Source organism: Tachypleus tridentatus, chromosome 12 (genome assembly GCF_004210375.1).
Source record: "Tachypleus tridentatus isolate NWPU-2018 chromosome 12, ASM421037v1, whole genome shotgun sequence".
In the NCBI taxonomy this organism is placed as follows: domain Eukaryota; kingdom Metazoa; phylum Arthropoda; class Merostomata; order Xiphosura; family Limulidae; genus Tachypleus; species Tachypleus tridentatus.
Genome location: NC_134836.1, coordinates 98,972,526 through 98,995,952, shown reverse-complemented (window position 1 = coordinate 98,995,952; position 23,427 = coordinate 98,972,526). Strand labels below are relative to the sequence as shown.

General features: G+C 35.2%; 1 protein-coding gene across 10 annotated transcripts in view; it reads right to left on the bottom strand.

Annotated features, from left to right (window-relative positions):
- LOC143234135 (PRL-1 phosphatase-like) overlaps nt 1-14,036 on the bottom strand; it is a 33,793-nt gene extending 19,757 nt beyond the window's left edge. For 2 of the 10 annotated variants that reach the window (XM_076471235.1, XM_076471226.1), the window contains exons 1-2: nt 13,453-13,604; nt 5,651-6,094 (exon numbers count right to left, since the gene is read on the bottom strand). In XM_076471235.1, the coding sequence (XP_076327350.1) occupies nt 5,651-5,767 (117 nt within the window). In that variant the 5' untranslated portion in view covers nt 5,768-6,094; nt 13,453-13,604. The other 8 variants (XM_076471234.1, XM_076471233.1, XM_076471231.1 and 5 more) reach the window with 8 other exon arrangements.
- Nucleotides 14,037-23,427: the final 9,391 nt, after the last annotated feature.

The window sequence follows — 23,427 nt, the reverse complement described above, 5'->3', positions numbered from 1 at the left end:
AAATATGTTTAAAATATTGCCTTCGTTGAGAATTGTAATGATGGCAAGAAAGTAAAACGTGGCTGATAGTGATTTGAGTGTTACACAAACTACACACTGGTGCATCAGTTCCAGATAAAAGAAAATGATGAGTTAAAAACTGTGACCAATGCATAGCCTAGTGAGAACAACTTCCTCCTTCGAACTTTACGGGCTAGATGGCCAAAGTCCAATTTTGGGTTTGATTTGAAAGAGTTTGTTGTCACGTTGCTCACTCAAGTGGACTGCCAGCTGGCACGGAGCTGAGCCTTGAAGACAACACCATAGTCTATGTACGGAATAGGCATAGGAGTGATGGTGCTGAAGCAGACATATTTAGCTGCCATGTCTGCAAGCTCGTTCCTGCAAATACCAACATGGCCTGGTATCCAAAAAAACTGGATTGAAGTAGCTGCTAATGAGAAATGGGCCAGTCGGTTTCGAATATCAGTGAGAATAGGATGTGAGCTAACGTGTAGCGATTCCAAGGCAAGTATAGAACTAAGCGAATCAGTATAAATAGTGCAGTTGGAGTACTGCTCAGCTGCAATATGATCCAGGGCAAGAGATATAGCATACAGTTCAGCAGTGAACACAGAAGCTGTAGAAGGGATTCTGCGTGCAACAACTGACCCATAGCAAACCATAGCAGAGCCCACTGAATTACCTGATTTGGAACCATCTGTATAAATGGGAACTGAATGATTGTTTGAAAGATATTCATTGAATAAAAGATGGTACTTCCAATCTGGAGTATCTGCCTTTTCTAGATGACTGAAAGAAAGGTCACATTTGGGGCTGTAATAAGCCATGGTGGGATGGGCCAACCTGTGGAATCTGCAATGTTATCAAGGACAGACCCAATTCATCCAATTAGCCTGGATGCGAAGGCCAAGCGGAGCAATGACAGATGTCTGTTCTGAAAAATTACTGCCCACCGAGGAAGGAAAACACATTTCCAGGTGGGATGCTTTGGTAAGGAATGAAGTTTGAAGTATATTGTAAAGATAGTTGCAAGCGGCGAAGGTGTAGAGAAGGTTCATGAGATTCAATGTATATACTTTGAACTGGAGAGGTGCGGAAAGCCCCAGTGCAGAGTCAAAGTCCTTGGTGATGAATGGGGTCCAGCATCTTTAAGGCCAAGAATCTGGCAGAGCCATAGATCATTGATCCATAATCGAGTTTCGATCTAATAAGAGCACGATATACCTTTAACATTGAACAGCAATCTGCCCCAACTGGTAGAAGAGAGAACACGGAGGATGTTCAGTGCTCTTGTGCATTTGACCCGAAGCTGCTTTAAGTGTGGTATAAAGGTCAGTTTACGATCAAAGATAAGCCCCAAGAACTTGGGACCACTGGCAGCAAAACTTCACCGATATGAAGTTCAGGATCAGGGTGAATACCCCGTCGACGGCAAAAGTGCATGCATACAGTTTTGAAGAGAGAGAAATTAAAGCCGTTCGCCAGAGTCCATTTCCATTACACATTTGAGGGCGGTTTGTAGTTGCCGCTCAATATATCTCATGTTTGACGACTGACATGAGATGTGAAAGTCGTCGACATACAGCCCATTCACAAAAGTGAGACGGAGTTGTTCAGTGATGGCATTTATCTTTATACTGAAGAGTGTAACACTCAATACACAGCCCTGAGGGACCCCAAGTTCCTGTACAAAAGAACGGCAAAGTGTCGAACCCACACGAACTTGGAATCTCCTGTCCATTAAAAATTTTTTAATAAACATGGGTAGATAGCCACGTGACCCATATGTATGGAGGTCTCGCAAAACGCCATACCTCCATGTTGTGTTGTAAGCCTTCTCTATGTCAAAGAATATTGATACAAGATGTTGGCGGTTGAGAAAGGCTTCTCTGATAGATGTTTCAAGGCAATTAGGTGGTCTGTGGTGGAGTGCTGTCGACGGAACCCACACTGGGTGGGCAAGAGGAGGTTGTTTGATTCAAGGAACCAAACAAAGCGAGCATTAACCATCCTTTCTAATGTCTTACAGAGACAGCTCGTCAAAAGCAATTGGACCGTAGTTTGAAGGAATCTTGGGATCTTTCCCTGGCTTAGAGAAAGGTAAAATAATAGCCTGGCGCCAGGCATCAGGAAAAACATTCTCCTGCCAGATCTGGTTGAAAACAATCAGAAGGACATCAAGAGAAGCAGGAGATAGATGGTGCAGCATGTCATAATGAATATCATCAGGTCCAACAGATGTACTGGCAGACCAATGAAGGGCCATTTTAGTTCCACCAGGGTAAAGGGACAATTATAGTCAAAGAAACAGTCAGTTCGAAGGAAAGAGGTGATCGCTCTGCCCGAGTCTTGATGGCCAGGAAGGTGGAGGAACAAGCAGAAGTGCTAGATACCGGCAAAAGCTTTCACCTAGAGTGTTAGCGATGTTCCGAACATCAGTCACCTCCTGACCATCAGAGAGTAAGATCGAGAGAGGGACAGAATTGCAGTGCCCATTAACCTTTTGAATCCTGTCCCATATGATCTTGGAACTGGTGGTAGAAGATATGCTGGTTGTGAACTTAATCCAAGATTCCTTCTGGCTTTGACATCTTACCCACCTAGCATGTGCACGGGCCCGTTGGAAAGCAACCCAGTTTGAAAGTGTGGGATATCTCGAAAAGTATCCCAGGCCCGCTTTTGAGCCTTCCGTGCTAAGTGGCAAGCAGGATTCCACCACGGACGAGGATATCGTGGAAAACGTGTCGAGGTTTTAGGAATACACTGAGCAGCTGCATGTGTAATACAGTCAGTTACCGCTGCTACACAGTCGTCTATTGATGGCTGATTTACGATGGCAGGATCAAGTTCTGTGAGAGCAGTGAAAGTGGACCAGTCTGCCTGATCCAGCTTCCACCGGGGCATGCGGGTAGGGTGGCATCGACCACAGCCAGTCTCTCTCAAAAGGATCGGAAAATGATCACTGCCTAGTGGATTACTGTCAACCCTCCATGAAAATGGGAGAATAATGAAGGGGAGCAAACTGAGAGATCAATAGCGGTAAGGACTGACTAGGTGCATGAAGGTAAGTGGAAGAACCAGTATTGAAAAGAGAAAGATTGTGATCAGAGAGCATCCACTCTACAGATCGGCCCTCCCATCAATAATAGCACTTCCCAGAGGGGATGATGTCCATTAAAATCCCTAGGATTAGAAATGGAGATGGCAATTGTTCAACGAGAGCATCAAGATCTGATTGATCATATGTCTCTCCAGGGGACAGGTACAGAGAACAAACAGTGATGGTATGACCCAAGGAAACACAGGATGGCTACAGCCTCCAAGGGTGTGTTGAGTGACAAAGACAGGGTGGGCGCGTGTTGATCAACCAACAGTGCCACCCTCCATGTACTCGACCATCACACAACCTGTCATTTCTGTACAGAGAAAACTGCCGAATGGAGACAGTATCAGCAGTTTTGAGAAATGTTTCTTGTAAAGAAAGACAAACAGATTAGAACGTAAACCTCGACAGTTCCATTGTGTCAAGGTGGCCATTATTAAGAACAGGTAGGTGAAGTGGCTGGAGAAACCCTTCAGTTTACGACCACGTCTTTTTTTCTTTACTGTCTTTGGTGGGAGGAGGTCTATCAACCTCCATGGATCCTGCTCTGGGTCGGGTGGGCAGGTTTTGTTATTGGAAGGGGAATCCAGTGACTGAGGGCGTGAGCGAATAATTGTTTTGTCTCTTGTGGTGGGAGAAAAGATGTATCAGAAGAAATGCCTGTATTTGAAACTGAAGGGCGTGGATCTTGAGGTTTGTTGGAAGGTATGGGAGGAACAGAGATGGGTGTGGAAGTCGATTCATCAACCTTTTAACCACGGAGGTCAAAGGCTTTTCATTTGTTTTGAAAACGATTCTCTTGGAGGCACAGAGAGATCTGTCTGCACTCCCACTGTAGTTGTGGAATGAAGTGCAGCAGCATATGTCGAAATGGAGTTGTGGACAGCAATTTCCGAGCCTCAGGATAACTAATGTTATGTGTCGTTTTCAAACACTGCACCTCTTTTCCTCCAACCATTTTGGGCAAGAATGAAAGTAAGAGGGGTGAGAACCATTGCAGATTACGAAATGTGGGTTCTTGTCACAGTCATAGGCATCGTGGTCCTTGCCTCCACAACGAGCACATGTCAGGGAACCACAACAAGATGTCTTTGAGTGGCCGAATCTCTGACATTGGAAACATCGAAGAGGGTTTGGTATGTATGGCCGAACCCTGCAAATGAGATAACCTGCCTTGATGGTGGCAGGTGCACGTGGTGAAGTAAATGTTAAAACGAGGGTATTTGTTGGCAGTGTAACTCCATCTTTGCGAGTGGAGATGCGCCTCACTGCAGAAACTCCTTGAGTGGAGAGACCAGCAAGAATCTCTGACTGGGGAGCGTTCTTCAAATCCCTTTCAACAATAACTCCTCATGAAGAATTCAAGGTAGCATGGGGTGTAACCTCAATAGGTATATCCCCAATTGCCTTTGAATTCAAGAGGAGTTCACTGTGTTGGGATGTGGATGTTTCAACCAATATGTCACCAGATCGAAGTTTCTTTACTGACTTTGGAGAGCCAGCAAGTCCCTCTAGTCCCTTTTGAATAAAAAAAGGGGACATTTGCCCTAAAGGTTTTCGAAGAGAATGTAATATAAGAAAATGAGGTACGTGTGTTACTGATGTTGAAGATTGCTGTTCTGAGTATTCAAGACGTGGTCGCTTACCCATTGACTGTTTTTTTACAATTTTATTTAAATTTTTTAGAGGATCCATAGGAAAAAGAAAAAATTTTGGTACCCACTGACCCCACCCATCATGGAGCCCTACAAGGGGACGCACTACAAAATCATGCAAGGACAATGCAGCAACACCAGGGTTTCGTGAGCACTATACCCAAACACCAGCATCAGGCACAATGTCCACAACACCCATTGAGAACTTCCAACACTGGTACTTGGTTGACTCTAGCCCAAGTGGACCAGCCGATTGACCCAAGGGCCACCCAAAGGCGCCTACAGGAATTGAGGCCAAAGTGGTGTGTTAGGGTTGGACCCTCAACCACCAGGATCCTCTCCTCCCCTTCATGGGTCGCCACGCACAACAAACATGTGGATGGATGTTTAGATCCCAGAGAAGGTAACCAGATAGAACAGAACCTTCCCTGGGAGGTCCCCTCACCACTTACAGGAATCCACACCGAGGGGACTTTTAAATCATTTGAAATATATACATAAATTTATTTGCTTGATAAATGTAATAATAATTTGAAATGATTTTTTTAAATTCTGAAAATAACACAAAAAGATTTAACTTTAATTCTTCACTAAAATTTCATCTAGCTTCCATTTCTACATGAGAATACTTTATGACCCAAAACAATATCAATTTATGTTTTAAAATTTGTTTCTAACACTTAACCAACTGTGTCACAATAAAATATTGTTCATTATAAACAATACACACTCAGGTACTAGACAATAAAATAGAAAATAAAAATAAACAACAAATAGCTTGGATACTTCTACAAAGCATCAACTATCAGGAGAATGTTTTATTTGTCAAACAAATACTGCTAGGCACATATTATACATAACATGCATTTTTATAACAAAAAATACTCACCTCTAAAAAATCTGGGAGTGTAGAATCTGATGGTCGATCCAGTATCAAGAATCTCATGTTTTTGTACGAAATTTCTGAAGGTGCTGGTCGAATCCCTTTACGTTTCATAATGCTCATTACAAAAACTTTGTACAACAACAGAAAGTTAAATCCTTTTTTTTTCCTATGTAGAATCAAGTTCTAAGATTTATAAATGGGCCAATAAAAGCCACTTTACCTCAAACTGAGAATTGTAACAACTTATCAGTTCGTTAATATCTTTGGCTTTATGATTCACTCTACTTTAACCAAATTCCATGGAGTCAAAAGACCAATTACTAAGATGTTCTGACAGAAATTTCACTTATGCTGAGATTGACAGTACTCTCCTGCTGTTTTCAGAAACTCCATCAAGGTATGGTGTCTCCTGACTTCAAAAGGGAGCAGAAGGGGAACCTTAGCTGACTAATCAAAAAAATTGAAATAAAACAATTGCTTGAAATAATATGCTCAAATTAACCTTATAAAGTGCAACTTTTATTTTAATTTATAAAGTACAAAATTAAGGAATTTTAAAAATAACTTTACCTCGACAGTAACTTTACTGCAAAAATTTAAAACAATATACTTCATTTATATTCTAAATCTAAGATTAGGGTGACAGAAAACACTTTACATAAGGTTTTTAAGGCTCACTTCATGTACACACAAACATCAGTTCACTAGACAGTCTACATTTTGTAAGCTCATCTAGTACGTACTTTACTAGTTTACTTTATCAGTATTTCTAGATCTGCAGCTCACTACTACAACCATCTTGTGTGCTTACACTGTACACTGAACAGAGCTTTTACCAAATATAAAATAAGCAATCTGTATACAAAAGAAATAGGATGACTCACTCAAAAGCAAGTGTTCAGAAAATTAAAAACACTTAAAGAACCTTAGCTTAACAAATATGTTTTTCCTACTCAGCACTTAATCACCTTATCTTTTCATGTACTAGACATTAGTAAACAGATTACACCAGCTTGAGCAATAGACTTGTGACACTAGCTCAGCCTACACCTCACCACGCTGTTTCAAGGATCCAACTGTAGTAGGAATGTATTGATTTATTATTGCACCTCTTCCAGGAATTAAATGATGTAATAGTAGTGAAAACACTTGGTTTATTGATAAAAAACTAATGTTTCAAAACACTATTTTAGTAATAAAGCCATCAGCATAAAATTATTTTTTTAGAATAAAAACAAACTACTGCTCCTTTTCAAACATGTTAATTTAACTCAATTTTTATTTTTTGTGTTAATTACATTTTAAATATAGCATGAGGCTGAATGACTACCAACTTAAAATGCTTCTTGCAGATAACTGTAGTTACCAATACATAAAAAAACACACTAAAATTAGTTTTAACGTTCACTCAATCCTACTGAATTATAAATAAACCTGGATACATTAAAGGTCACTTTTTAAAACCTGAACATTCATAATAGCTGCTTCCCCAACTTTCTTACAGTATAGAAAACAAGAACAATAACCTTGTTATGAGCTAAGTTAAAAAAAAAAAAAAAAAACTTTTAAAGCCTTTACACTGAAGGAAAGTAATAAGAGCTTGAAGACAGCTTTAATGAGTTATTGTTTTGAATTAAGCACAAAGCTACACAATGAGCTATCTGTGCTCTGCCCACCACGGGTATCAAAACCCGGATTTTAGCGTTGCAAGTCTGCAGACATACCTCTGAACCACTGGGGGGCACTTGAATGAGTTAAGAAAAATTTATAAATGTACAATGTTTCACTAAAATTCATAATCAGGTACTACTGGACAAGTGAGTGAGCATAATAGAGTAACAAGAGTTCAAAAGAATGGAGGCATGTTTATTATTATTATTTACAAAAAAGTTAGCAATGATGCAAATATAACTTTTGACAATAAATTTAACTTTTTTGCCCTTAAACAATCAACTATAAAATCAATTCACCTTCACACTCAATAAACAATATTAAGGTTCACTGATGTTCATAACAAAAGCCACAATTTTCTATATAAAAATTTAAAAGAGTAAATTGAACACAAAGTAAAAACAAACATACTCTGAAACATAAAATTCTTTACTGAAAACACAGTACTGTTATCAACACTGGCTGTATTTTTTTAATACAATTGACTAAACTATAGCCATTAGAAGAGTAACAGCAGTCTTGAACCAACTGTTATTAAAAACATAAATTTTACTCGCTTCTAGAGGAAATTAATGAATTCAGGCAACAATATTTCTCTCGGTGAATTCTAAATAGTCTTTTTCCCATTATTAGACATGAGCCATACAAACAAATTTAACCAGTGGAAAAATCATAAACTTCCCTCTTAAATAACCAAGGATATGACATATCAAGGTTTATCTTCTAACACATATTAACAATCAGCTCTTAACTGTATGAATGCTCACCATTAACCACCAACACACATAATGCACAATTCTGCTATCTGATAACAGTAACTTTTATACATGGTTTTCACTGAACTGACTCGATGGCATTAGCAATCAATATGTCAACAACATATAGTTAAGAATATTTAGATTTCTTCAGTGACTAAGCCTACATCTTGAGATTATATCAGTAGCTTCAATAATTTGCATTTAGGTACAGAAAAGATACAGTCAATATTGAAGTTTGAGCAATTTGGTAAATTTACGTAAAGTTAAAAGTGGTGTTAAGCGTTTCCTATAAACAGCCATCAAGACAAAAATCTTATGAGAAAATCTACGCCTTCAATACTACATACTAGAACAGTATTTCCCAAGCTGTGCAGTACAATAACCAAGTGGGCATTTTTAAAATTCAGGGGGCAGTAAACTTTAGGGGGATAAGTAAGGGGACAGACAGAAAAGTTTCCAGAATTTCCACATTATATTTGTTAAAATTAAACCATAAGAATTGATTGTTATTGACTGCCTTACAATTTTCATTTTAGTAAAATATTTTAATGGTCTAAACATTTATTAAAGAGGAGCACAAGCACTCACATTCTACTGAAAGGGGTACTACAGTGAAAAAGACTGAGAAACACTGTACTAGAATCAGTGACCACATACAGAACTGCAAGATATACCCCAATGAAGTTTCATTACTTAGCATGAAAATCAATAAAGACTTGAGATCAGAAGCTCAGATGGGACCTTAGAACTTACCAAAAAAAAAAAAGGAACTTGAATCAAGCCAAAATCAGCAATCAAGAAATCCATGCAACATAAGCTCTACTACAACACTAGCCTAATATGAAAGTTTTTTAGGAATCTAGAGAGAGACAACAGAATAAAAATTCTACCTGCAGCCAAAGGCAATACCATATTATTTATAGGCAAAGAATAGTGTACCAATGTATTACAAATTATATTTGAAGTTGACAGTTACAGGATCAAATCTAACCCAATAACTAATACAAGGAAAGATTTAGTCAACTTCTTAAAAAGACCTAAAAAAAGGAACATTTTGAAGTGAATTTCCATAAAGCAGCTATCACAGTATTTTATTCAGATGCAATGAGGACACATTCTTAAAATATCCACACATTACAGACAAGGTTCCAGATTTCATAACAATATAAACAGAAAATATCTAACAATATATTTTACAGTGAAAAGATATAATGATCATCCAGATAAATATATAGTTTATATAGAACCTACAGACACTCCATTAGCATTATTACCTGAATCCTTTGTCATTCTTCTGCTTCAAACAAATCATTCACTATGGATAGTTTTAATAGATTTGTTACTTCAGTATTAGATTCTTCTAAAATAAAAACATTTGAGAAATAAGGGGCCCTTTATCCTATCACAGCTGTCCCATGATTTCAACACTCATCTGTATATATATCCAGCCCTGACTCATCAAGCAGTTGATTAGCACCTCTATTGAACTCTCTCAAAACTGTTGCATCTAGAAGATCTGAAAGCAGTCTATTCCAAAGATCAACCATCCTATTTGAAATAGGAAATTGCTTAATTTTCAGACACATTTTACTAAATCTTAAACCTATGTCCCTACCCTGATAATTCTTATTATTAACACACAAATCCTATCACAACCCCTTTATAATTTTGAACAATTTAATCATTTCTTAACCTCTTTTGTTTCTGAAGAAAAAAATCATTTTTAAAGACTTTCAACTTGTCCTCATATGGCAGACTCCATCCTTGTTGTCCTCTTTTTTCATGATTCAGTATTCTGTAAGGTGACAAAGAATGAACACAGTAACCTAAGTGAGGCCTAACTGGAGATATGTACCAGGAAACAAACAACCTTATTTTCTCCCTCACCTTAAATTCACTATTCTCACAGATAAAACCCAAAATCCTGTTTGCTTACCTACTACCATTGATTGCAACACATTGCATGAAAGGCTTAAGAGACTAATAGACCAAAACATCAAGATCATTTTCTTCTACAAAACTAACAAGTTAGTTTCCCTCAACAAGTTCCTAGCCATGGAAGTATATGAATGCAAAATCACAGCTGTAAATATATAAATAAAATACTAATCGCTGTACACCAAACGACAAAAGAAAAACACCTACAGAACTAATACACACTGAGTTTGCATAATTTATTTCAAGGCAACAATACTCCCACTATAATAAATCAGCTTTAAAATAATAACAATAGCTAAACCTTTCTTCCACCATTTGACAAAAATAAGTGAGCAAATGTTAAAACCCAAAACAAGGTGTCAGTTCAAACTGGCTGGACCAATAAGGATCAGTGATGCATCAAATGATAGCTCTCTTCATGTTCTACTTTGGTCTGGATGGTTTAATTGGATCCAGAAGCATTTTTTGCTTAAAATCACACAAGCAAAACTTTAAAATCATTTACGATTTTCTTCAAACATTGAATTTGTTGAAAAAAAAAAGCCATACAATAACCTTCATGGTGTTCATAACATAATGTATAAACTGACAAATATATGTGTGCCCAAATAATTCCAAAAGCATGTCAAAAATGAAGAATGGGGATTGGAAATAGACTACATGTTAGCTTGGAAATAACTTATTTTATATCATACCATCAAGCATAAACAAACAGTAGATTGTCTTGACAACAGTTTGCTACACATTTTATTGTTAGGTCTAACTAGAGCAAAAGTACATACGCTAAAACAGTCTATTATGAAAAAGATAAAAACAGTTTTTAAGTCATGACATGATATGAAACAGGTGGAGGGTATTACTGGTATGTATCTATCAACCATGTTATTTTAAATTTATAACCAATATGTTAACAAAATTTCTCCTATACTTTCACAGGTTGAACGACAGTCCATACTTAATTTTTAGCTCTCGGTTGTTAACAATTTTTATTTCATTGATCCATGTATTATAAATCCATGAGTTTTTTGAAACTGATGGATTTTATTGAAACTACAATTTAGTTTGCCTTAAAATGGGTTTCACACACACTTAGGTCACCAGTTAAAGTTATAAGTTGATATCAGTTACTGGCATTTTGTTAAAACTGTTCCAATGGAAAGGTTGCATGGTGTGGAAGCTCAATTTACAGGTACAATTTTTAAATATTTTTCTTTCATTAATAATAACTATATAATTGAACTTTTACTGTAAATCTACTATTTTTGACTATGGAATTCAAGGGTGATTTTTTTGTCATTATATTAAAATCCTCCAAACTCCTCCTAATTGTAGTTTAAGGTATCTTGCACACTTATACACTTAACATAGTTAAATGTAAAATAACAGCACCCTCCTTGTGTCCAATTATAAGCTCAAAACTTAATGTTGTCGGCACTCTTGAAAAATGTTAACTAATACTTTATAAAGAATGTTAATGCATATCAAAAATGCTAAGTGTCCCAACACAAAGCCTTAAAGTGCCCTACTTGTAACTCTAATAAAATTTAACTAAGCTCCATTTATTACAACCTTTTCTTTCTTTTCTTCTTACCATCTTAATCCACTATGCTAAGTCACTGAATTCCCCACACCCATGTCTTTTAGGTGGCACTTTGTCAGAAGTCTTTTGAAAATCTACATATGCCAAATTCATAAATTTACCCTCATCAGCATAACATTATAAGTAGTGACATCTACAGAGATGATAAAAAGCTTCTTGAGACATGATTTTACCCAGTAAAAACCATGCTGGCTGTTTAACAAAATTGTAGATTTGTTAGTTACCTTTCCAGAAAATAGAAGTATGGGGTTACATTTCATATTTAAAAGCAGAGGATATTACCTATCTGTGTAGCAAAAGTATTAAGTTTTCCACTCAAACGTTTTCAGGCATTATTCATGTTTTAACCCAGGGTTAAAAAAATATTAAGTTGTAACTTGCTGTTCCAACAGTAATAGCAACAAAAAAGTATAAGCTGCAGTCAGACAAGGGAGGAACCTTAAAAAAAAAAACATTATCTTGTCAAACAAGTAATTGTTATGAATCACTTATATTATAATACAAACTTAAGTTACATGTAATTATAATGTAGGGTGCATTGGTGTTTAAAAAAAAAAAAGTCAAAATGAATTTAGCCTGTAGGGTTATTGAACTTGCTCCAAGTGTAATTGACTCAGTTTTCAGAAGACAACTTGATAAAACAAAACATGAATGTGATAATAGGAAGCATTTAACAAATGTTTTGGAAATCCCACAATTCTACCATCAGTAATCAAGTGATACAAAACAAACAATATTAGTAATTACAACATAAATATATAAGTAGGAGTAAACAATATGAATAAACAAATATATGTCAAGAAAATAAAAATATGGGCTTATCAATAAAAACTGGAAGTTACAACTCCCTTCCCCAACTCTTGCTATCGTTCAGCACAAGATAGAAACAGAACATTTCTTTCTCTCTCTAACTTTAAAATTCTCTCAACAGCCAACATGATATTGAACTTATTATAAAAAAAACATTGTACATTACTGATGCTTCCACTCACCTGGTTAGTTCAATAAGATATAATGAATGCTCTCAGTGTATTTATTATCAGAATTCCATTTCAATTTGGTTTTATATACCACTCATTTCTGTAAAATTCATTATATAGCTCCATACTGCTACTGGTTTCTGCACTTTCTAGTTAAGTACAGATTGTAATATGACTTTGCATGTTTATTAGATAAATTTTCAGAAAACAGTTAAGCTCTCCTTCCATCTCTAAATAGTACAGTCTTCACTAAATTTAAATTTTCAACTATTTCAATTGTGACACGTTTTCTCGACTTATAGTTGCTTATTCAAATTTCTCAGTCTTACATATATACTTCTGCTGTAATTACAAATATTGTTTGTTTTGTACCTCGAGACTACTGAATATGAAATTGTGAGGAATCAGAAACGTTGAATAAATGCTTCCAGTTATTATATTCGAGTTTTATCATTACGTGTTCTTGTATATGGACAGCTACTGTTAGTATTACGTCTTTTATGGTATTTCACGTTTTGTGGCTACAAAAGCACACCTAATTACTATTTTATTTTAAACAACCAAATGCACTGTAACCTTTGAAAAGTACTATATGTTGTAAAACGTTTACTTTTACAGACAGCACTTATAAAACCTATCGAACACAATAACTCTAGAAATAGGCCTAATTTACTTCACTACAACAGTATAACTAGTAGTTATCTCATACGACTGAAGTTAACTGTGTTAAGAAAATATATTATAAAACTAATCTATAATTTCAATTAAATACTCATTAATCATTTATTCATTTACTTTAAAATTATCTTAATTAAACGAAAACTTTTCCAAATAATGTACACATATAAAAATTCTTACGTCGTTTATACTGCTCATTGAAATATAAATTTCCCTGAAGTACAATATCAACCTCAATTCCGTGTAGCGATATCAACTAAGTTTCATTCAGTTGCGAAACATAGACGGCTAACGAAAAACGTAAATTTCACTGTTAAAAAATACAAATATTTCAGAGCTACTCTTTTATTTTTGACTTTATAGCTATACATAATTATCTGTTCTTTGCTAATTACTATAATGTGAAAATATATACGAATAGATACTTAAATGCACATAGAAAATAAATAGATAGGTTTATTTCTTCGTAGTTTAATTAATCTCACGAGGAGAAACAGCTGAATTATGAAAACAAAAGTACTGAATCACTAGATAAGATATTTCGACATATAAATTAAAACTAAGTAAGATCTTCGTACATTCCAAAATTTTTATATTATGTTTCAATGTTTAGGTTACACACCTTTACCAAAAAACTTTGTACCAGGGTGATAATTTTGGGGTATTCACGTTCCCAGGACTTGAAATGGAGCGGGATGAGACAGGAAGCTGTTAAGCTTCCTTTCAGAAAAGCTCGAAACCATCCTTTACCTTTCAGAAGCCTATAATCTTCTCAGAAGGGAAAGATTCAACAAAGCAATACAGAAATTTATCGAAAGAGCTCTTTCACTTCAGGATGGGTTTCTATGACCGAGTCGTAACCATAAGAGTTTCCTACTATACCTCGTAGCAGTATACATTAGTTTATACTTAATTTTATTGCTTTATTGTTCTATGAACCATCTTTCACTGATAAGTCTGTCATACAAGTTGTAAATCACTCGGCGAACGTGCAGTTCATATTATCTATCAAATTACGTTACGCACAAACTGCTCACGAGTACACTTCATATGCTAAGTGAATAAACACAACCGATAACTCTATCAAAAACGATAATTGAAGTTTAAATTGCTGGAAACTCAAACCAATAATCACCTATTTATACGTTGTTTATTTCATTATTTATGGTAAAGTCACTAAGTTTATTTACCATCTTCTCTAATTATGAACAACTGACCAAAACCAGTCAGCAGCACAATATCACCCACCATCTATCTATGCCAAAGGATTGACTGTCACTCTTATAATTCACCCACAGCAATAATCTATGGAGAATATATTGTTTGTTTGTTTGTAATTAAGCACAAAGCTTCACAGTAGACTATCTGTGCTCTGTCCACTACGGGTATCGAAACCCGGATTTAGCAGTGTAAGTCTGCAGACACATTGCTGAGCCACTGGAGGAGCAGAATATCTTGTAATATAATAAGCATTAAAACCTGGCTCATAAGCTCCAAAATCCAGGGCTCTATCACAGAACTAGTCCATGGCCTAGGAAAAGATTAAATAAATAAAATATTTGTTTTCAGTAATAAACGTTTTCACTGTTACATAGTCTTTAGTAAAAATGTATAACCAAAAACTGAGACACATAACTAATTCTAGATTTTAAAATAGAATATTTATTTTTATACGAAAAATACTGACAATTGTACATTTTCAGATATTTGTGACATTGCAAGGAAAAAAATCATTTACTCACACATATATATGCAATTGCACATCACGCTTGGTCAAGAAAATCATTACAGTAATATTTGTTCTTTTTTCAATCCCTTGGAGATAACACCTAATCTGCACAAGTGAAGCATGCTTACTTAATATGAAAATGATATTTACTCACAGTGACTAACTCTACCCACATAACTGAATATATTCATTAAAATCCACGGGAAACTATAAGCTTTGGATATCATTTGGCCTGCGATTAAAGGAACTAGTTGTTGACATTTTTTCACAATGTGTAGCATTACACCCATAACTATCATGGGTAGAACATTTGTTATATCTAGAAAATGGCAAAGGTATCTAGAACAAAACCAACTTCATGTTTTTTTTACCGTGTTTTGGGATAAGTTATTTTCAAAAATTCTACACTAAAATGAGATGGTAGAAAATGCGTGATATACCCATTAACCAAGTTTTTCCTTTTATCTTTATTTCAAACTTGTCCTTAGACAGTAAATTAAATTTAAGTTTAAAACCAATTAACTTCACCCTTGTGTTGTAATCAAGAGGTGTGTCAACTTTAGCTTATTCCCAAAGTCCACATCTTTTTCAAACTTAAAGGATCTATCTATGCTTTTGTCCATTTGGCAGCTATTTTCTCGCAGTACTTATAGATGAATATCAGCTATAACATGAGCTGGTTGGTAATTACATTGGGTTATTTGGTCAAGAGCTTCACAATTTGCTGTCTTTAGGCTTAATTACGGGATTGTTTAGTAGGTGATGTCTTGACGACTGTTGGAATAGAGATCTCTTGTATCATTTTTCTGGACTGGATGGTGGTTAGTTGGACTGTCAATGTTGATGCCTTTTCATGTATGATATAGATCTTTGATGGTAATGGAGGAATAGAAGATGCCCTCAAGACAGTGACTCGTCTACACTGCTATAATGGTGGTGATGGAAACGATAGTAGTGATATCAATTTTGGCAGTCTCATTTCCAGATGTTGTGTGTGTCATTAAGGGGACCTATATTGCTCTAACCATCCTTAAGCCTAGTCTATTGACAGAATACAATTTCTGGATATTGTTCTTAAGTTTTAGTGTATTAAGTCCTTCTTAATGATGTAAACACATCTGTCTACATTTGTCCTTGATCACGAAACACCTTTCAATGGGGCATTTTAGAACTGGTTCTTGTTTTTAATAGTTAATGCTGCTGACTATTTCTTCCTCTGAATCAGCAATGGTGATGGTGTCTGCAGATGGTTCAGTTCCAAGCTCATTACCTTTGAGTGTAATGAAGCAATTGTTGCTACTGTTCTTTACATGACTGGCACATCTACCGTATATACTTAAGCTGATAGGCATGCTCAGTTCCAGAAGACTTCAGTGCTAACTCAGCAACATATGCAGTACTGTGTCAAATGCTAGGGCAAGCAACACATCTTCATTCATAGGTTTAGCTAGGAAAAATGTCAGGCCATCACTAGGGCTAAGAGGATTCATTACATAGTTCACCTTCTCATTGAATGAAAATCCCTGGGCATAGTACTTGTGTTCAATTTGATGGTCCATAATGCAGAGGAAAATGGCTGACCATTGGCTGGTTGAAGAACAAGATAGCCAGAATGGTCAATGAATTGATCTTGAATGACATAAATTCAGACTGAAAATTAAGGTAAAATGAATTTAAATTCAATAAACGTTCAGCCAGATGTGTAGGTTATAAAGGAACGTGGCTGCTCGATTATAACCAAAACTCATACTAAACTCCTTTGATAAAGTAGCATTTTCATGGGTTATAAATATACTCACAACCCACATTGCCTGTAAAACTTCCTTATTTTCGAGTATCATTTAATCTCTTCATAAAATATACCTTCAGTTGGAAGCTGTCCTCTGTAATTCTTGCCAGACAAGAACCAATACAGCTAACTCTCCAGCCCGTCCTCATTTCTATTTTTGCTGTTTGGTTTTAACATGGATAGATTATGGTTCCAGCAGAAAGGAATAGGGTTTCAGACTGTAAAACTGTTTCCTATATACATTAGTTTACTTGGGCTAGGCAGTTCCAGCCCTTGCTTTTGACTGTTTAATTCACTATTGTTTACTTGTCTTTCTTCAGGAGCCTAATGCTGGTTACAAGTTTAATTCTAGCTTTTAGTACGAGTTAAAAAGTTTTACCATATATCTCTAACTTTCTTTTCCCCTTTAATACACTTACATCCTACATTTTGATGAATTATGACTGCTGCTTATAGTGAAATAATGTTAAGATAATATCTATATCCAGAAAAAGTGTGCTTGCAAAATATTTTAATCAGCATAACTAAAAATGTCCCATTGCAACAAAATAAAACACGGTGCACCAAGTTTACATTTGTTACTATATCTAAGCTACTGTCTGTGAAGTTAACTTGCTGTTGATAATTTCAACCATTTATTTATATTTCAGTTTAATTCAACTGAAATATCTTGTACTTCTCTCCATGAAAAATACAAGCTTAAACTGTGCTTTCCCTCAGATGTAGTATTTTTGTGTGACTTATCCTACCATAAGCATTCACTACCTATCAAATATTTCAATGTTAAAATGCAAACATTCTCTCACTAGTATAACTGATAATAATAAATGCATTGTATCTTTATATAATACCTCGTAAGTCAATAACCACTCTTAAATTGGCATCACAAATTCCTAATACTCAAATCAAATTGTGTATTTCCCTGCACATAGTACTTATTATTGTTCTGTTTGTATAAGTGATCCATTCGTGTTATGTTGCACTCATGATTGAAATTATACAAAGTTCATATAGTCCCGGCATGGCCGGGTGGGTTAAGGTGTTCGACTCGTAATCTGAGGGTCGCGAGTTCGAATCCTCCTCGCACCAAACATGCTCGCCCTTTCAGCCGTTGGGGCGTTATAATGTGACTGTCAATCCCCCTATTCGTTGGTAAAAGAGTAACCCAATAGGTGGCGGTGGATGGTGATGACTAGCTGCCTTCCCTCTAGTCTTACACTGCTAAATTAGGGACGGCTAGCGCAGATAGTCCTCGAGTAGCTTGCCGCGAAATTCCAAAAAACAAACAAAGTTCACATAAAACTATGCACACGTGTATATATATCACCATTACACACAGACACATAATCTAGTAGTTTATAATAGACTGTCTTTGGCTCCCTTACAAATTACGTTAGTAACAATCTCAGGTTACTTTCCAAAGTTACTACTCAGTACCTGTAGTCCTTAATATACTGTTATTTGGTAACCATAAAACTCCACAAGTTTTTCCTATCAAGCATCACAACATTAATAATTTGAGATGAAATTCACTTGACATGCTTGTCTCTGGTGTGAAAAAGATCGTTTACTTGAAACATCTCCAATAAAGTAAAATATTACAGTAGTATATCTTTCACTTCAGCATCCATAGGATGCTGACACGTACTGATTGGCTGCGTCAGGGGAAGGAGGTGATGTCATCAAGTTATCTTATAACAACAGAAGTATAACAAGAATTGTACACTAACATGTACGAAAGTTAATTTGTTCCATACATATTTCAGTTTTGTGAATATTAAAGGTTATTATGCTGTCAAATACAATTAAAGTTCTCCTGTCCAGTTTTGTATAGTTATAAACCAGTGGGGAGTTGACATGAGTAACCTGTTCTCTAAGTTTAATATTAAAAGATATAGAAAAGGGGTCACTGGTTATGTTAGAGTGAACCATGAAGTTCCAGGTAATAAGGTAGAAGAAAGTAAGGATTGTAACAACGTCGAGGACTGTCAACATCCCATTTTATGTAGAATTATATCTTAATATAAACATTCACTGTTTGAAAATAATTAAATTTACTGTGATAATTAGTGCAACGTGTATAAGCAGAGTTCAAATTTCATTTTATTCTAAGCAGATTTACTTTACTAAGCACCAACAGAAGCATAAAAAAGTTTATACATTAACCTGTAAAATATTGAGATTATACATTTATTGTTTAGTATCGCTATGTAATAAATAGAACTATAACAAATATTTAGAATACATTATTCTTGTGTAATGAACTTATACAAATAGCACAGTGTATTATTATTGCATATTAATAAAAATAATTTAAACAATTTGTAAAGAACTATATTTGTTGACTTTTAAATATTTTTAAAGTTAATATTAATTATAGATTATTATTATAGCAACTGTTGCTTTTTTTGCTACAAAATGAAATTGTAATCAAACCTTTAATTAGTTGGTTTAAGGACTATCTACGTACAATTGTGGACTAATCCTATGAGTTTTTTCTACACAGTTGAGCAGCACAACACAAATCACGTGGTCAAGACTAAATCTGTCCTTTTATCATTCTTAATCAATTTTAAAAAAGTTGCATGTTTAGTATATTTGGTTTGTTAAAGCTTCGTGACGTCATAAAGTGTTATCATAATCCTTTCTTGTCAAGTGTTAAACAGACTTCTGTTCATTCTTGATGATGAGAAACCCACTTGAGATAAAAAAAATGTATCTCAGAACGGCTAGTATGGGTACTAACATTTTATTGATAATGATAGAATAACGTTTCGACCATCCTAGGTCATATTCAGGTTAAGAAAGAGAGAGATTGAAAGTGGCCGTTGTCGGACACATGTCTTAGGGACGAAACTATAAATCCTACGGGATTGTAGGAGACGTTGCAAGTGGTTGTTAGGTTATTAATTAGTATAGGTATAAAGGTGTTCCTTTATATTGGTTTAATTTTGGTTTTAGTTGCAGTATAAGTAGAGGTTCTTTGATTTTGCGTGTTGTTTATATTTTCTGCCCCACTTAATATCTGGGTGTTTTCTATGATTACGTTGTGTTTACTTAAGTTGCAGAGTTCAAAAACATGCGAATGTATGTGTGTGTTGTTTTTTTTCTTTGAATCTAGTTTCAATTTTTTTGCTACTTTCTCCAATATAGAAGTCATGGCAAATGTTGCATTGTATTTTATAAATTATGTTGGTGTTGTGTTTGTCAGTGTAGTTTTTACACATTATGGACTTTAGTTTTGTATCTGGTTTTTGAATAAATTTTGTGTTTATTGGAATGTTGTGTTTTGTTATAAGTATTTTACAAATGTTGGTTATTTTTCTCGCTGTTGTCGGGAACACATTGTATACAGCAGTATAAAGTTTTGTAGTTTTTTTGTATCTTGGGATTTATTGTTGGTCCAGGTGTGTGTGTATAGTTTTTATCACGGTTTTTTGAGGAAATTTGTTGATGTTGATGAAGTGTTGTTTTATTTTGTTGATTTCATCGGTAATTTTATCGGATGAACATAGTTTCGTGACTGTGTTTATTTGGTTTTTTAATATGTCGAGTTTGTAATCAGTGATGACGAGAAAACCCACTTGTAGAGAAAAATATATATGTACAAACGGCTGGTTTGGGTTGGGAAAATTTTAACACTCCTACCAAAAAATATTTACATCCACTAAAGTGATTTTGGGGCCTATCAGGCCCCATATATTTTTCCAATAGAAACACAGTGATTTAGCAACATTCATTACAAACAACTTTAGAATGGCTCTGACAAACATTTTTTTTACAATTTGAGCAAACAATTTTCGACTGTCTATCTTTTGATCTGCCGCACAAATGGCATCGTCCTCTTTTTGCCCTCTTTGCAGGCGGTTCACATGAGGTTGTTTTGTCATTATCTTTGCAGTAAATATCTTTAATTTCAAGTACCAATTGCCGTATAAATTCTCTTCTGACTCTTGATTTATGTTGACGAAGAAATTCTGGATGTTTTGTCGAGTATAGAACGAAAGCATTGTACGCAGCAAGATCTAGAATGTTATAGAATATGCAGACTGACCAGCGCTTTGATCGCCTCTTTGTTGTATAATATCTCACCAGTTGATCGAGAGTGTCGACACCTGCCTTCGTTGCATTGTAAAGATTGACGATTTCGGGCTTTCCATTCTCTTCTACTTCACCAGACTGATGCTGAGAACTCAGTAGTAGCACATATTTTCCTGGTTTGTCTGAGTGCCTGAGAAGAGTGATGTCGTCATGGTAGAAAAACTTTGGTGATAACTCTCTAGATTTTGCATTTATTTCAGGAGGCAGGAAGGTTCTTGATTTCCGTATGGTTCCAACAAGTCCTGTTCTTTTTTGTTTGTAGGTACTTGGCAAGTGTCATTGTTGTGAAGAAATTATCTGTCCTTATTGTCCTTCCTTTTCCAAGAAATGGCTGACTCAGTTCTCTGACTATTCTTTCTCCTTGATTTGTTTCTGTTGTATTTCCAACCTTTCCAGTATAAATTTGAGCGTTGAGGAGGTAACTTGTCTTTGCATCTGTTAGGCACCAAATCTTTATTCCGTATTTGCCTGGCTTTGTCGGAATGTATGTTCTGAAGCCAACTCTTCCTTTGAAGTTACATAGTTGTTCATCCACTGTCAGGTATTCGCTTGGGTTGTAACTGTTTTTGCAATTTTCAATGAAAAAATTCCAGACTCCAGAGATGGCGGCATCTTTGATTTCTCTATTTCTTTGAGAGTGGATATCAAATCTGATTTTTGAGCACATTTTTTTGAATTTGTCTTGTGTAATCAGTTTTCGCAAAAATGGCAAACCGAATTCGGTTGAAAACATTTCGTCTATCGATGCATTTTTGGATTTGCTTATTCCAAGGAAAAGATTAGCTGCGATCCATTTCCAGAGGTCTTCTTCAAAAATTGGTTCTTTCATGACGGTGTTTGTTGAGTGAATGATCTGTTCCATCATATTATCAGAAATGAAAATTTTGAATGTTTCGAAAGGTGTAGAGACTCTTGAAGCAGCTTGCCTTGTAATGCCTGGGTTCCCATTGAATATATTGAGAGATGCGGTTCTTCTGTTGAACCTTGAAGGTGTTGTTGAATAACTAAAATTCTTATCTTTGGACAAAAGTTTGTTCACTGGCATCGTAGTAAGATCTTCTTGATTACTTTCTTCACTTTCAGAAGGGTACGGCACGATTTGTTCATCATTTTCGGCTTTAGAAGGATCATCATCACAACTTTCAGAGTAGTCTTCGACATTATCATGTTCACTTTCATCGTCGGATGGTTTTGTCAGTAAATGTACAGCTTCATCAAGAGATATCATTTTTGACACGGTTTGAAGATTTCAGCTCCTATATATATAGGATTTGTGGATTCTTTTAGAATATTCTACAAGCTTCAAGAATATTCTAGATTATTCTAAATACTTCTGTAAAGTTTCTAGAATGTTCTAGAACAGGCGTGGGCAAACTAGGCAATAATCAGGACCGTCTAAAATTATTGTTGGAGTAGAGTTATTATCCTAAATATCCATCTTTTGAAAAGAAGTTGTAAAATTAATATATTTTTACTATAATTTGTTTTTCTCGGTTGCCCAGGCCTGTTCTAGAATTATTCAGGAAATAAATAAAGTAATTTTTATGTTTTTTGATCTGGGACCTAATAGGCCCCAAAATACCCTTAGTGGATGTTTAAAAAAAAATTTTAAATATTATTTCGCAAATGTCTGAAAATTCAAAATATTATTGCTCCTTAAAATATAAAGGGATAGGGTCAGTTAATGACAATTTCATTTAAATACAAAATTATTAGCCTAATATTAATAACCTTTCAAGTTGCTCTGAAGCCTATTAGGCCCCAATTTTCGTAGGAATGTTAAGTTTCTTAGTTTCTTTACGATCGTATGAGCGTATACTGTTAATAGTGGTGTAAGGTATTTTAGTTCAGACATAATGGTTACATAAATAAATACAAATACATAAAGAAAACACAAAGACTTACACTTCTCGTGAACCTGACGATGACTGAAGAAGGTCGAAACGTTGTTCGCTCCTCTACATAAACATTTTCTCAACCCAAACCAGCCGTTTTTACATATGTATGTCGAATTTATGTTTTGTTTTATGTGCTGACTCCCATGAAATGTGTAATCCAGTATGGGTGATTTTTATGTGGATTTCTATTTTAAATTGTGTATCAGTTCTCGTGATTTTGAGGTAAAGAAATGTATTTAGTTAGTTTTTCCTGTTCACAGGTAAATGTAATATTGGGATGTATCGAGTTAACGTAATTCAAAAACTAACTAAAAATAAAACAACACTTTATCAACATCAACAAATTACCTCAAATATCCGTGATAAAAACTATACACACACACCTGGACCAACAACAAACACTGACAAACACAACACCAACATAACTTATAAAATACAATACAACAACTGCCACGACTTCTATATTTGACAGAGAAGCAGAAAAATGAAAACTAGATTCAAAGAACACACAAAAAACACCTTCAAATGTTTTTGAAAATTGCAACTCAAATAAATACAACATAACCATAGAAAATACCCAGATATTAAGTAGGGAAAAATATAAACAAACGCAAAATCAAAAAAGCCTTACTTATACA